Source organism: Rhinoraja longicauda, chromosome 23, assembly GCF_053455715.1.
Source record: "Rhinoraja longicauda isolate Sanriku21f chromosome 23, sRhiLon1.1, whole genome shotgun sequence".
In the NCBI taxonomy this organism is placed as follows: domain Eukaryota; kingdom Metazoa; phylum Chordata; class Chondrichthyes; order Rajiformes; family Arhynchobatidae; genus Rhinoraja; species Rhinoraja longicauda.
In genome coordinates this window covers 18,753,130-18,769,868 of record NC_135975.1, presented here as the reverse complement: position 1 = coordinate 18,769,868, position 16,739 = coordinate 18,753,130, and the positions used below count along the sequence as shown (strand labels likewise).

At 43.2% G+C, this 16,739-nt stretch overlaps 1 protein-coding gene across 2 annotated transcripts in view; it reads left to right on the top strand.

The window, feature by feature from the left end:
- Positions 1-16,739, top strand: part of creld2 (CRELD disulfide isomerase 2) — a 28,483-nt gene that overhangs the window by 3,762 nt on the left and 7,982 nt on the right. The window contains exons 1-5 of one of the 2 annotated variants that reach the window (XM_078419795.1): positions 776-900; positions 1,002-1,112; positions 2,744-2,835; positions 8,343-8,519; positions 12,993-13,103. In XM_078419795.1, the coding sequence (XP_078275921.1) occupies positions 890-900; positions 1,002-1,112; positions 2,744-2,835; positions 8,343-8,519; positions 12,993-13,103 (502 nt within the window). In that variant the 5' untranslated portion in view covers positions 776-889. Of the gene's footprint in view, positions 1-775; positions 901-1,001; positions 1,113-2,743; positions 2,836-8,342; positions 8,520-12,992; positions 13,104-16,739 lie in introns of those variants that run through there. The other variant, XM_078419793.1, reaches the window with a different exon arrangement.

Genomic DNA, 16,739 nt, shown 5'->3' with positions numbered 1-16,739 from the left:
TTAATGTGCTGGTACACAATGGAGTTTATAGAGTGTGAAAGCTGAAGATGTCTCCAGCAACATTAGAGTCCATCCAGCATCTTGTTACAGAAGTTCAGATTTGATTAGACACTTTCAAGGTTTATCGTTGTGAAAGAAGAAGATGGATGCCTCGGTGATCGACTGTATGAGTAGGACAAAAGCTGAACTTGGGGTTGGGGAAGATGCTAGTTCCTCTTCATTACACCTGGGAGGCAGATTGAATTCAGCCTGGAACATGGAAGTGCTGAATAGAGCTGAACGGATGGTGCATGGTTTGCCAATGTTCGGCAAACAAGATACCAATTCATCCAAATCATAGGCCGTTTGCAGTAACAGCCTTCAGATCCGAGTAGGCGTTATTAAATCAGCCTGAAGAAGGGTCGCGACCCGAAACGTCGCTCGTTCCTTCTCTCCAGAAATGCTGCCTGTCCCGATGAGTTGCGCCAGCATCTTGTGTTTGTCTTCATTATTAAATTAGCGATGTGTTGTGATAAGATTGCTTTTCTTTAGAACAAGTCATGGTTCAAGAAGATGTTTAATGGCGTAAGTGACAATTAGTGTAATAGATGCAGGATTAAATTTATAAGCCCGTGCCAGCCTGGACTGCAAAGTATTGGTAACATGCTCTCTGAATTGCTTCAGAAATGTCACCTCTGAAAACATTTTCCCTCCAAAGCATATTATTGTCTACACGCTGATTTGTCTTTGTGTAGGTCAATGTCTTTGTCAAGCAGTTGAACCTTTGTCAGGCAGTCGAACCAATGGTATGAAGATAAGGCAAATTGAGTTGTTGTCGATTAAAAGATATGCAAACAAAGAACCTGCTGCATGCCCTGTAAAAAGATGATTACGTAAAAGTTAAATTATTATGGAGTTACTGTAAGTATCGATTAATAATTTTGAAATGATGCTCAGTGAAAGTAACTTTTTTTAAAAATTGAGTATTTGAATCAAAAGGGATTTTTTTTCTTCCAATTTAGTGAGACTCGTCTCGTTGAAATTATGGAATCGCTGTGTGAGAATTCTGACTTTGAATGTCATCTCATGGTGGAAACCAATGAGGAGCATATTGAACGTTGGTGGTTCACAATGTAAGTGACTTTCTTACTTGCACCACTTTGTGTTTTCTTGTTAAACCTGGGACAAAATATGGGAATTAATGGGATTGCTATGAGTGTGTATTATACCAGATTCTACGCTCATTTGATCCCCTTGTTTTCTCTCCTTCCTGCCTTTCCCTCTGCTTTACAATTGTGCTTCTATGTTTTGCCTACTCTATATCCATTTCTTGTCCTGATTATAAAATATGTTGAAAAATGCATTCGAACATCTGAGAATCATGTACAAAATAAGCTTGCTCTCCAATATATTTCTTCATGCTACAATTGATTTGACCTGGATTCTGCCTGTCTTCTTTTATAGCCGTCCCAGCCAGAGTTGTTTACTCATTGTGCAGGAGCAACACTTCTAGTTTGGATTCTGTCATTATTCTTCTGTTTTAACCCTTGAGTGAAGGATTGATTGAAATCGTACAGCTTAAGAGAAATGAACAATGTCATCTCCTGAGCTGATTGTCAGAGCATAGCAACGAGCATGTGGTGCCAATCTTTATTTCCAGCTAATATTTGTCTTTTTATTATTGGTGACATTTTAATCCTATGTCATCCTTTATGGTTCTGAACTCTCCCACTTCTGAGAGTTCAAGTCATCGTTAAATCTTCAAATTCCTATAAGCAATGTTTAGATTTGTAGCTTCTTGTCCACGTTGAAACTCAGCCAGATCACAGATGTATCACCATATTAGATGTTGCATGCCCAGTTCAAAAACAAATTAATTCTGCCAGAACAATGTCACTAAAGAAATAGAATTTTAAAAGTTGTATTGAATATGGCACAGTTATTTATTTAGTCATTTATTTGTCCAGGATTAGTTCGGAATGGTGTTGTGTATTAATTGATGGGATTCATGAGAGTTAGTGACTTGTGTGTGAATGCTCGATCTGGTCACCCATCCTGTGCTATCCTTTGACTGCACTTCCTCTTTGCGACACCATGGGTCCAATCTAGTTCAGAACCTCATGGTTGCAGCTATTCCAAGAAGCAAAGCGCTCGTGAGCAGTGACGTGATCTGTGTCAGATCTTGAGGCCTCGCCACAAACTTGTCCCCATGGTCTCGCTGCAATTAAAAGTGCCTTTAACTTTTTTTCCAAATGTCTCCAAGGATCAAAATTCATGAAACCATGATCATGATCCAGTCCAGGTCAGCTGCCCCATTCTAGCAGTGGAGCGAGACACTGAGAGTGCTGGCATCAAGCCTGAGGTCATTCCTAATTTCTGCATTGCCACACACAGGCACAGAAATCATTGAATATGCTGACCTGCCCACTTGCAATTGCTGGCTAGCCTTCAGCTCATTCTTGCCCATTTATGACCGTGAAAGGCCAGTGATTATTGCAAGCGTCTCTTTGCACCTGCTGTAGAGGACAAAGGGAGGAGGGGACATGAAGCAACTTTCACAAGGGAATTGTGCTTGCTGTTGAAACAGAAACATTTGCAGCCCTTTTGGGAAAGAGCAGAATAGATGGAACACCTTTTTGGCACAAATTTCATTGTCACTTTATGCCAAAGGATTCCTGCGGTCTGATGTTTTGTCAATATGATTGGTTTATATTTCATGAAAATTTAGATACACTCGTATTTAAAGCACTCTTTTTCATCGTAGGCAGAAAGATCATTCTGATTTCTTCCACTGGTTCTGTGTGGACACAATTAAAGTTTGCTGTCCAGCCGGGAGCTTTGGTGTAGACTGTGTTGGTATGTAATGAAGGTGGTATAATTGGCTACAGTTTTCTTTTTTAAAGTGCATGTTTTGCATATTGACACAAGATTTATTTTGTGGTTTTTGATTTCCATGTTCCAATTTCTTGCTTGTATGTAGTTTAAAGGTTGTCTTGTTTAATAACAGTGTTATTAGTGTTTATCAGTGTTGGTAGTGATCAATGTTTGGGTCCAGCTATTCACAATTTGTGTCAGTAGTTTGACTGAGGTGATCATTTCCACGTTGATGATACAAAACTGGGTGGTACTGTAAATGGGGTGGAGTAGAATATAAAGAGGTTTCAAAAGGATATAGACGGGTGATCTTATTGAAACCTAAAAGATTCTTGGAGAATTGGCCAGACCAGGTGGTGCTGAGAGGATGTTTTCCCTAGTAAAGATATCTAGAACTAGCAAACATAATTTGATAATCCATGGATGATGAGGGCTATCTTTTCTTAAAGTTGTGAAATCACTTTCCTCTGGGACCTGTGGAAATGGGGTCCCTGAATATATTGAAGGCAGATCTTGTCAGATAACGCGGGACTCCAGGGTATGGAGCGAGAGCATGGGAAAGTGATGTTGAGGTTCAGATAGGATCAACCATAATCTTACTGAATAAGGGAACAGGCTTGGGGGACTGATTGGCCTACTCCTACACCTGTTTTTTTTTGTGTGAGTGAACAAGAACTTTGCTTATGGAGCAAAGCAAAATGTGGAGCAATGTGAGGTAATCCTATAGGGTGCATAAAACAGAAAGGCTGAGATTTTTTTAAAATAATGGTGGACTGAGTAAATGTTGATATTCAAAATCTGGCAGAATCTGTATCTCTAAATCTAAAAATCTAAAAAGAACCTAGATGTCCATGTACACTGGTCATTGAAAGCTAACGGGGAGGTGCAGCAAGGAGTTAGGATGGTAAAAGGTAGGTTTGTAGTGGCCTGGCGGAGGCCAGAGAAAAGGCAAGTCGCCAGGCAGTGTTTAGTAAGATTCTTTTATTAGGCTGTGAGCTCCTGCCCACAGCGTAGTTCTCCTAGGGATGAGGAACGCCTTCCCTTGGTCTGGCTTTTAACCCCTTTCGCCTGTCCGTCACGTAACGAGGGGGCTGACCCAAGGAGTGGTCTGATCCGCCACAGGTTGACCGATGTTCTGAGAGAGGATTTGAGGACATGTCATGATGTATGACAACAAATATATAGGGTCTTGGTAAAACAGTACCTGAAATATTAGGCACACTTTTTGTCTCCTCGCCTAACAAAAAATGTTGTGCTCATTACAGAGAGAATGTAACAAAGATTCACCAGGTTCAAGATTCAAGATAGCTTTATTTGTCATCCAAATTGGACGAAATTCAGTCACCCACAGTCCAACAACAAAAGCACTAAATAGGCATTAAAATTACACAACCCCAAAAACACACAAAAAAAGAAACATCCATCAAAGAAACATCCATCACAGTGAGTCTCCTCCAGTCCTCTCCTCACTGTGATGGAAGGCCACAATGTCTTTCCCTTCTCCTGCCGTCTTCTCCCGCAGTCAGGCTGTTGTGGTTGCAGGCCGCGCCGGATGGTCCGCAGCGGCCCGAGCCTAAGGCGAGTCGCAGCCGCTCCCGCAGCCTCCGAAGACGGCCGGCCCCGCCGATGATAAGTCCGATCCGGGGCGGGCGAACACGCTGCTGCTGTTGCTGCACGTCGGGGCGGTCGTGGCTCCCGACATTGAAGCCCCCGCCCAGCAGAGAAAAATCCCGCGGCCTATTTTAGGCCGCGCCGGACGGTGAAATGTCCGCGACCCAAGCCCCGCGATCCGGGGCGGGCGAACACGCTGCCGCTGCCGGAGCTCCCGATGTCGGCATCCACGCGGCCCGAGCCTATGGCGAGTCGCAGCTGCTCCCGCAGCCTCCGAGGACGGCCGGCTCCGCTGATGGTTAGTCCGGTCTGCGGACTCTGCGAACCGGAGCCCTGGAGGCCACCAGCTCCAGGAGTTGGGCCGATGGTAGGCCGCAGCAGGAACGGAGACAACACCCAGAAAACAAAGGTCGGGTCTCCGTTCGGAAGGGACACATATTTACAATTTTACAGTTCCCCCCCTCCCCCCCACATACACACATAGTACACAAACACAAAAACACGACATCACAACTACAATTAAGACCAAAAAAACAACAAAAACACAAAGACAAATGGACCGGAGGTAAGCCGCAGCTGCTATGGCAGCGCCACCATTTTAAACCGTCCAAGCGTTGGTCACTAGGATGGTGGGTTTGCTGTGTTTCCCAAGTCTGCCATAATTTTTTTTAAAACAGCCTTTCTGTTTTGTGCACCTTATTAGATTATCTCACAATGTTCCACATTTTGCTCCATAAGAAATGTTCTTGTTCACTCTCACAAAAAAACCCAACAGGAGTAGACTAATCAATCCCTTGAGCCTACTCTGTTATTCAATAAGATTATGGTTGATTGCATCTTAACCTCAAGATGACTTTCCCATGCTCTCTCCATACCCTGGATCTGTCAAAATCAGCCTTCAGTATATGAGGACGGGTTGAGTACACTACCTGCATTCTCCAGATTTCAGAAGAATAGGAATTGATCTGTTAAAACTTGTGGAAACACTAAAAGAGCTCAACAGGTGGATACTTTGCCATTCATCAAGAACCCGGCTGATCTGAGCATTAACCTTGACTCCTGTCTGCCTGAGACAACTTATCATGCCTTTGTGTATCAATCTACTTTGGCCTAAAACATATTCAAATGATCTGCTCACACTGCCCTTTTGAGGAAGAGATCTCCAGAGACTTGTCATCCTCCAAGGGAAGGAATTTTGCCTTTTTAAGCACACCTCATTCCTCATTTCTTCAGAGAGCATTGGTTTTTGCTGGATTTCGGCTTCACAGACATTGGCTGTCTTTGCTATTTCATTCACGTGGCCCTTTCTCCAGTTATCGCACTCAGCAGTGAGTGTCTGATTGGCATTCTAGAAATTGAACCTGAAGCATTTTAACCTGTAACTTCACTATAATACTTTCCCCAATGAGTTATTGGTAGTGCTGTTTGCACACGTTAAATAAATTCTGTATGTTTCAACAAGGTGACCCCCTCATTCACAACGACCCCCTCATTAGCCACATGTGATAGGATAACAATCTTGCCTCACGAATTGGCCCGGTGATTTGCTTTTTGATTTGCCTCCATTGCCAATTGGAAGGAATACTTTATTGTCATATGTGACTAGGTACAGTGAAATTCTTTGCTTGCATACACAATGTATACAAATAGCAACCACCTACGGTGCTGACAAAGTTACAAAGCACGCCGGCTCCCCCTTTTGCTCTTTCCCCCCCCCCCCACAACGGTTCCTCCACGCTGGGTCCCCATTGTCCTTTGTGTCGTTCCCCCCCACCTATTGCCCATTGTTCTCCCCCCCATCTCCCTCACGCGATCCCCCATGCCGGGTCCTCCATTGTTCTTCCTCTCCCTCCTCACAGTGGTCCTCCGCACACTCATCGACCGCGGGTCGATATATTCTTCCTCAAATAAAGCTCCAGAACTGTGCACTATACTGCAGAGATGTGGCCCCACCAATACCTGCACAATTGCAGCAATACTACCCTATTTCTAAACACCAACCCTCTTGCAATTAAGGACAACATGCCATTTGGCTTCCCAGCCACTTGTACACCTGAATGGTTTTTACTTTCTTTGTGATTTATGAATTTGCATTTTGCTTTTCTGCAATCTTTCTCCCTTTAGATAATAGTACATTTCTGTAAACCCCTCGCCCAAGAGCACAACCTTGCACTCTCCAACTTAACTTTCACTTGCCAAGTTTTTACCCACTTGCTGGACCTTATCCGTATCTAGTGTCCTAAAATCCCCATTGTAACATGTCCTTCCAGGTATTTTCATGTCACTGCCAAACTGGCCAGCCCTCCAGGTCATTAATCACAAACATTCTCTTGTGTGTTGAAACAGATTTTGGTTAGGATAGCAAAAGAAGTCCTGTTAGTTGGCTTTCATGTGAATGCCAGTAACTGAGTAACTCCTTCAGGTTACTTAATATCAGCTGCATTTGGTTATTAAAGTGTGTTCATTATCACATCTCCCACAATCGTGTCCTTGACCACTAATCCTTGTGTGAGCTCATGTAAATAATTGGCACCATGTTGAATTAATCAATCGTACACTTGGTGGATACTCCATCATGACTCTTTGGCATAGGTTAAAATGTAGGACAGATACACCGATCAGCCAAAACATTATGACCACTGACAGGTGAAGTGAAAAACATTGGTTATCTTGTTACAATGGCACCTGTCAAGGGGTGGGATATATTAGGCCGCAAGTGAACAGTTCGTTTTCAAAGTTGATGTGTTGGATGCAGGTGAAATGGGCAAGAGTAAAGACCTGAGCGACTTTGACAAGGACCAAATTGTTATGGCCAGGCGACTAGGTCAGAGCATCTCTGAAACGGCAAGGCTTGTGGGTGCTCCCGGTCAGCAGTGGGTGAGTACCTGTCGACAGTGGTCTGAGGAGGGACAAACCACAAACCGGCGACAAGGTGTTGGGCGCCCAAGGCTCATCGGTGCGCAAGGGCAACGAAGGCTATCCCGTCTGGTCCGAACGACAGAAGGTCTATTGTGGCATAAGTCACAGAAGATTTTAATGGTGGTCACGGGAGGAATGTGTCACAATACACAGTGCATCGCACCCTTCTGCGTACGGGGCTGCGTAGCCGCAGAGTGCCCATGATGACCCCTGTCCACTGTCGAAAGCGCCTACATTGGGCACTTGAGCGTTGGAACTGGACCTTGGAAGAAGGTCATCTGGTCCGATGAGTCCCGTCTTCTTTTAGATCACGTGGATGGCCGTGTACGTGTGTGCCTTTTACCTGGGGAAGTGATGGCACCAGGATGCACTGTGGGAAGACAACAAGCCTGTGGAGGGAGTGTGATGCTCTGGGCAATGTTTCTGCTGGGAAACCCTGGGTCAGGCCATTCATGTGAACATCAATTTGACACGTGTCACCCACCTAAACATCGTGGCAGACCATGTACACTCCTTCATGGCAATGGTATTCCCTGATGATAGTGGCCTCTTTCAGCAGGATAATGCGCCCTGCCCCACTGGGCACATTGTTTGGGAATGGTTTGAGGAACATGATGAAGTGTTCACGGTGTTGCCCTGGCCTCCAAATTCTCCAGATCTCAATCTGATTGAGCATCTGTGGGATGTGCTCGATTGACAAGTCCTATCCACGGCGGCTCCACCTCGCAACCTACAGGACTTGAAGGATCTGCTGCTAATGTTGTGGTGCCAGATACCACAGGACATCTTCAGGGGTCTTTTAGAGTCCATGCCTCAGCGGGTAGGTGCTGTTTTGGTGGCACACGGAGGACCAACAGCATATTAGGCAGGTGGTCATAATGTTTTGGCTCATCAGTGTATGTTCAGTGATTATATTGCCCAAGTTAGAGTTTGTGACAAATGATGGTGTGTCATTTCAGGCTGTCCTGGTGGAGTGGAGAGGCCCTGCAGTGGGCATGGGACCTGCAACGGTGATGGTACACGGACAGGTGATGGTTCGTGTAGCTGCACGGAGGAATACAAGGGAGAAGAATGTCTGAACTGTGCTGATGGCTACTACAGTACATTGCAGAATGAAACCCATTCACTCTGCACAGGTAAAGTTCTTCGCTTAAAAATATAATTCTCTTTCCTGCACTGCAATTGATTATACCAATGACATAGCAAAACATAGTAGGTAGACTGTTATTTTCCTAGCAAAAAATAGTTATCTGTTGATATGCAGGTAAACACAGAAAATGCATAGTAAATAGGAATTTTTAATAGGAATCTGAGGGGTAACTTTTTCACACAACCGGTGGCGAGTGTGTGGAACAAGCTGCCAGATGAGGTAGTTGAGGCTGAGACTATCCCAACGTTTAAGAAACAGTTAGACAGGTACATGGATAGGACAGGTTTGGAGGGATGTGGACCAAGCGCAGGCAGGTGGGACTAGTGTAGCTGGGACATTGTTGGCCGGTGTGGGCCGAAAGGCCTGTTTCCACACTGTCACTCTATGAAATAAAGTTGATGTAGAAATGGAATCACGAGCAATTAACATAGAAAATAGGTGCAGGAGGAGGCCATTTGGCCCTTCGAACCAGCATCGCCATTCATTGTGATCATGGCTGATCAGCTACAATCTGTGCCTGCTTTCTCACCGTATCCCTTGATTTCACTAGCCCCGAGAGCTCTATCTAACTCTTTTTTTAAATTCATCCAGTGAATTGGCCTCCACTGCCTTCTGTGGCAGAGAATTCCACAAATTCACAACTCTCTGGGTGAAAAGGTTTCTTCTCACCATAGTTTTAAATGGCCTCCCCTTTATTCTTAGACTTTGTCTAAGGGTTCTGGACTCCCCCAACATTGGGAACATTTTTTCTGCATCTAGCTTGTCTAGTCCTTTTATAATTTTATACATCTCTACAAGATCCCCCCCTCATCTAAATTCCAATGAATACAAACCTTGGCTTTCCAATCTTTCCTCATATGACAGTCTCTCCATCCCAGGGATTAACCTCATGAACCTACGCTGGTCTGCCTCAATAGCAAGGACGTCCTTTCCTCAAATTAGGAGATCAAAACTGCACACAATACTCCAGTTGTGGTCTCACCAGGGCCCTATACAACTGTAGAAGGACTTCTTTGTTCCTGTACTCAAATCCTCTCGTTATGAAGGCCAACATGCCATCAGCTTTCCTCACTGCCTGCTGTACCTGCACGCTTACTTTCAGTGACTGGTGTACAAGGACACCAAGGTCTCGTTGCACTTCCCCTTTACTTAATTTGACACCATTGAGATAATAATCTGCCTCATTATTTTTGCCGCCAAAGTGGATAACCTCACATTTATCTACATTATACTGCATCGGACATGCATCTGCCCACTCACTCAACCTGTCCAAGTTACCCTGCAACCTCCTAACATCCTCTTCGCAGTTCACACTGTCACCCAGCTTTGTGTCATCTGCAAACTTGCTAGTGTTACTTCTAATTCCATCATCCAAATCATAAATATTTATTGTAAATAGTTGCGGCCCCAACACCGAGCCTTGCGGCACTCCACTCGTCACTGCCTGCCATTCTGAAAAGGACTTGTTTATTCCTACTTTTTGCTTCTGGTCTGCCAACCAATTCTCTATCCATGTCAATACCCTACCCCCAATACCATGTGCTCTAATTTTGCTCACCAACCTCCCGTGTGGGACCTTATCAAAGGCTTTCTGAAAGTCTAGATACACTACATCCACTGGCTCTCCTTCATCCATTTTACTTGTCACATCCTCAAAAAATTTCAGAAGATTAGTCAAGCAGGATTTCCCCTTCATAAATCCATGCTGAACTGGACCAATCCTTTTACCGCCATCCAAATGTGCCGTTATTACCTCTTTAATAATTAACTCCAGCATCTTCCCCACCACCGACGTCAGGCTAACTGGTGTATAATTCCCTGTTTTCTCTCTCACTCCTTTCTTGAAAAGTGGGATAACATTAGCTACCCACCAATCCAAAGGAACTGATCCTGAATCTATAGAAACATTGGAAAATGATCACCAATACATCCACGGTTTCTTGAGCCATCTCCTTGAGTACCCTGGGATGCAGACCATCAGGCCCTGGGGATTTATCAGCCTTCAGTCCCATCAGTCTACCCAATACTATTTCTCGCCTAATGCAAATTGATTTCAGTTCCTCTGTCTCCCTTGATCCTTGGTCCACTAGTACATCTGGGAGATTGTTTGTGTCTTCCTTAGTGAAGACAGATCCGAAGTACCTGTTCAACCCTTCCGCCATTTCCTTGTTACCCATAATAATTTCACCCATTTCTGCCTTCAAGGGACCCACATTTGTCTTTACTAATCTCTTTCTCTTAACATACCTAACGAAGCTTTTACTGTCCTTCTTTATATCCTTGGCCAGCTTCACTTCGTACCACATCTTTTCAGCCCGTATTGCCCTTTTTGCTATCTTCTGTTGTCCTTTGAAAGTTGCCCACTACTCTTTGCTATCTTATACATCTTTTCTTTTAGTTTTATTCCATCTCTAACTTCCCTTGTCAGCCACGGTTGCCTCTTACTTCCCATAGAATCTTTCTTCCTCTTTGGAATGAAATGATCCTGCATCTTCTGGATTATGCCCATGAATTCCTGCCATTGCTGTTCCACTGTCATTCCTGCTAGGATCCTTTTCCATTCGACCTTGGCCAGCTCCTCGCTCATGCCTTCATCGTCCCCTTTGTTCACAAGTTATAGGAGTAGAATTAGGCCAATCTGCCCATCGAGTCTACTCTGCCATTCAATCATGGCTGATCTCTGCCACCTAATCCCATTTTCCTGTCTTTTCCCCATAACCCTTGGCACCCGTTCTAATCAACAACTTGTCTGTCTCTGCCTTAAAAATATGCACTGACTTGGCCTCCACAGCCCTCTGTGGCAATGAGTTCCACAGATTAACTACCCTCTGACTAAAGAAGTTCCTCCTCACCTCCTTTTTAAAAGAGCGCCCTTTAATTCTGAGGCTATGACCTCTGGTCCTTGACTCTCCCACCAGTGGAAACATCCTTTCCACATCCACTCTATCTATGCCTTTCATTATTCTTTAAATTTCCAAATGAGGTCCCCCCTCAATCTTCTAAACTCCAGTAAGTAGAGGCCCAGTGCTCTCAAACGCTCATCATACGCTAACCCACTCATTCCTGGAATAATTCTTGTAAACCTCCTCTGGGCCCTCTCCAGAACCAGCACACCCTTCCTCAGATATGGGGCCCAAATTTCCTAATATTGGATCCATGAGAACACTTTTCCAAAAGGCCTTAGAAGATTCATGTCTGAGACCTGAAGTTATGGAATCGGGGGAACAGAATGAATAGCAAACACCCTGCAAAACAGAAGACAGATGGGCTTAAAATAATAAGTGATAGAAGCAAGCAAAACCCGTACTGTCCCTTGTGTGACCTCATAAAATACAACTTTAAATAGAACTTCAGAAATATATCCAATACAGGCAGCATTAATGGTTTTCCCTTTGAGCAATATGATCGTGGCTGACCTTTCACCTCAGTGCTACTTTATAACTAATTTTTCCAAACTCAGGAGTATAGATCTAGTCTGCTTACTTTCCTCAAGCAAAAAAAACTGCCAATTTGTAAATAAATCTGGTGAACCTTCACTGCACTTCCTCTATGACGAGGATATCCATTCATTAGTAGAGAGACTGCATATGGCTTCACCAGGTTACATGGAAAACCCACAGCATGTGCTGCAATTAGCAAGTGGTGTTGGTGAGCCCAAATGTAGGCTGGTAAACGGTGCGAAGAAAATAATGTCCTCATGGAGTAAAGCAGTAGAGGGAACTGGGGTACAAACAATGAGCTCAGAAGTAGTGACGGTGCAAGGTAAGGATGAAGAGAAAACTCTTTATGCAGTGTTGTAACTCTGAGGTTTTCCACTCCTGAAAATTGTCTTCTCAACCGTAGCGTGTCATCAAGCCTGAGACGAATAGAATTTGGGACACGAAGGAAACCAGATAATATGTAAATTGGAAAGCAAAGTAGCCTTGAGGCATTAGATTGATTCTGATCCTATTGAAAGAGGGAGCAGCCCCAGGGGCCTTTACAGAATACTCCTGTTTCTTTTGCTCGTATGATGCAAGGAATGAAACGTTACATTTATAAACAAGGCTTGAATGATAGGAGCTGTGTCACTGTGACAGCCAGTTGAGTAGATATGGAAGCTTTCAAAGTACTGAAAGTTGGTAAGAAGATAAATGCGAAGTATTGTCAGGAAATCAGTCGTAAACTAAGGAGTGTAGCTAGAAGTGGAGGCTTGTTGTGATGCAGAATTATGCAATCTCAAAAACTTTGCCATAAATTAGATGTTGAGATTGCATGCAAGGGAAAGCCAAGGAAAGAGATTAGAATAGAAAACTTTGAATGAAGACATGGGCCAAACAGTCTTTTAATGCGCTACAATTTTGCAGTTCCAAACTAACAATGTAGTTGAGAGAGGTGTCACAGTAGCAAGTAGTTCTTCAAACAAAGAGTGAATGGACTTGCAGTCAATTATATAACATATTTATTTTGCTCTGCATAGCCTGTCACGCTGCCTGTAAACTGTGCACTGGGCCATCGAATCACAACTGCAGTGAGTGTGCAAGTGGCTGGGTGCAAACTGTCACCAGTGAGGACAGGTTCATCTGTGTGGGTAAGCACTGTATTACCGTGTGCTGCATTGTGGTGCACTTCTCTATCTCTTCATATGTTTCAGTACAGTATTCACTTGGATTACAGGCAGTTGAGATCCTTCAATGCTTATGCTGCAGCTTATTTTGCTCTCGAGTATATTTATGAATTCAAAGAGTAGCAGGAATATTCAAACACACAACTTTCTTACTGCTGACTGGTTCTGTAAGTTTCCGCTGTCTAAAAATGGTTCACACTTTGACTTTACATAGAAACATAGAAAATAGGTGCAGGTGTAGGAGTAGGCCATTCGGTCCTTCGAGCCTGCACCGCCATTCAATATAATCATGGCTGATCATCCAGCTCAGTAACCTGTTCCTGCCTTCTCTCCATACCCCCTGATCCCTTTAGCCACAAGGGCCACATCTAACTCCCTCTTAAATATAGCCAATGAACTGGCCTCATCTACCTTCTGTGGCAGAGAATTCCACAGACTCACCACTCTGTGTGAAGAAATGTTTTCTCATCTCGGTCCTGAAAGACTTCCCCCTTATCCTTAAGCTGTGACCCCTGGTTCTGGACTTCCCCAACATCGGGAACAATCTTACCGCATCTAGCCTCTCCAACCCCTTAAGAATTGTATATGTTTCAATAAGATCCCCCCTCAGTCTTCTAAATTCCAGCGAGTATAAGCCTAGTCTATCCAGTCTTTCTTTATATGAAAGTCCTGCCATCCCAGGGATCAATCTGGTGAACCTTCTCTGTACTCCCTCTAAGGCTAGAATGTCTTTCCTCAGATTAGGAGACCAAAACTGTACACAATACTCCAGGTGCGGTCTCACCAAGGCCCTGTACAACTGCAGCAGAACCTCCCTGCTCCTATACTCAAATCCTCTTGCTATGAATGCTAACATGCCATTCGCTTTCTTCACTGCCTGCTGCACCTGCATGCCTACTTTCAATGACTGGTGCACCATGACACCCAGGTCACATTGCATCTCCCCTTTTCCTAATTGGCCACCATTCAGGTAATACTCTGCTTTCCTGTTCTTGCCGCCAAAGTGGATAACCTCACATTTATCTACATTATATTGCATCTGCCATGCATTTGCCCACTCTCCTAATCTATCCAAGTCACTCTGCATCCTCCTCGCAGCTAACATTGCCACCTAGCTTCAGACTTTCTCTGAAATTGTCTATAAAGTGTCTCTTCTTTTCACCCTTCAACTCCTGCTCCCAATAGTTTATAGAAGTCATTAACAGGGACCTGGAGTATTATGATTAGTATCTGAATCGATGGCCCCCATTTACTTTGAGGTGCTGGAAATATACGTAACTGCCTGAAGGAGTGTCTTAAATGTCGCCTATCCATGTCCTCCAGAGATGCTGCCTGCCTCACTGAGTTACTCCAGCACTGTGTCTTTTCCTACAGTTGTATGTATTTTCAGTATAAACGTTGGAAATAGTTGCATTACCATTTTCTTGCCAGCAGATGGCTGTAGAACTGCATTAAATACTAAATCCTGTCCCATTAGCTCAATAACATGAAGAATACAGTAGTAATGATCATTGTTGTGATAAGTACTTGCAATGTGGTTACCTTGAACTTTTGTATCACTCATTGAAGCAATCACCAATCGCACAATAATTCAAACGTTTTTAAAGTATTTACATTGTGGCTATTGAGAAATAAAAAAGAACTACAGATGCTGAAAGTTTGAAATAAAATTGGAGAATGCTGGAGAAATGGAGTAGGCAAGGCAGCATCTGTAGAGAGTTGATGTATTGGTTTGAAGACCCTTCACATAGAAGGGAGAGGAGGCGAGTAGGTAGCCCGGAGGGAAAAATCAGACCAGCCAGCAAACGATTCACACAACCTCTCGCCCATGAAACCCTCTTTGTCACCGAAGTCCAGGACTGGTGTGACTAGTTTGAACACTCTGCCCAATTTTCCGTCAGTAAATTTCTTCGACTGAATTGGAAAGGTGGAAATAAACCAATATTAATTTTAATTTTAAAAAAAAGATGGAGTAGTGATGGATAGAACAATGGGAATATCTCTGAAAGGGTGAAGCTAAGATTTGCATAGTGTCTGGTTATTTACTGGACAATCTGGTTAATTAATGAAGCTAGTTAAAGAGAGGGTGGGGAGGGAACAAGCAAAGGGACCTGTAAAGGTCGGAAAGATAGGTCAGATCTATTACAGAAAAATAAAACCAAAGGTTCACAAATTGTATTTATATTTTTTAACCTTTCCCTAACATCCTCATGAATCTATTAACTGGACAACTTTGAACCTATGATTGTGGCTTTAACTTATTGGAGATATTTCCTTTGTCCTTTCAATCCTTTCCAGTGCAATCAACTGTTTTTCTCACTTTTTCAATTTTGATTAAAAAAGTCTTTGAATGGAAGTATTATTACACTGTTGCTCTTTCCATAGTTGCTTCCTAACTGCTTTTTGTTCCAGAATTTTCTATTTATTTGATTGAGACAAGCATTGTTTCCAAGACCTTCAAAGGTATCAGCTGAACCATCAGTCATTGTAACCAACTTTTAAAGATTTTAATTTAGTTCCCTGCGCATCACTTAACCTTCCCTTTGTATAATATCTGAAACTTATCTACCTCTCATCTTCTAATTGGTCTTTGAAGTGAGACTGTCTGATTGCTTAATCTTCAGGACCTTTTGGTCATAAGGAATCAGAGTAGAATTAGGCCATTCGACCCATCAAGTCTACTCTGGCTGATCTATCTCTCCCTCCTAATCCCATTCTCCCCATAACCTTGACACCTGCACAAATCAAGAATCTAATTAGTGAGACATCAAAGCTGTTGAGAATTTATTTGATGGGGACTGTTTATGATAAGGTAATCCATTCAGCTTCAGTCAAATGACGGGCTCTGAACAGCCATGTTTATCACTTTCTGGAAACAGTCTGCTACCTTCCATTTTGCTTTCTGGAACAGGAGGTGGCTTCTGTCTATTGTCAGTTGACTTAAAACTACAAAGAAATAAATATCCCCATTAATCCTACTCAACCCTTGTATCTGTTTAAAAGTGTAGTTAGTGTAAATATCTTGCCACATTCCTTTTGTTTAGTGCTGCTTTTATTGAGCAGTTAGCTTGCAGCTGTTCTGTATATTCTTTGTACTTGTATTTGGGTTATAAACATTCATTCAACTGCTGATCCTTTACTGGGCACCAACTGTTCAACATATACACTGCTGATGCTGCCTGACCTGCTGAGTTACTCCAGCATTTTGTGAAATATATACCTTTGATTTGTGCCAGCATCTGCAGTTATTTTCTTACACTGCCTCCACATGCTCCACACGATGATTATATTGAGCAATGTGTTTCATGGTTTTTGTCTGGTTTGTCAGTCCTACCTTTAGCAGACTTTTTGTTTTATTACAATTTTTTTTTGCGTGCAATATTTGAGAATAACAACACTGAAAAATTGGTAATAACCAGCATTGAAATCAAATGAAGTTGGAGATGTAGAAGCCAATGTTGGAATACTGCTTACTCTACACTGCTCCACACAGCCATAGAGAAAACTCTGAACTCTAAATTCTACTTGGTTTAACAATTAAATATTGTAATTCCACCCATGTTATTCAAAGTGAGATGCATTCAACCTTGGGCACACACA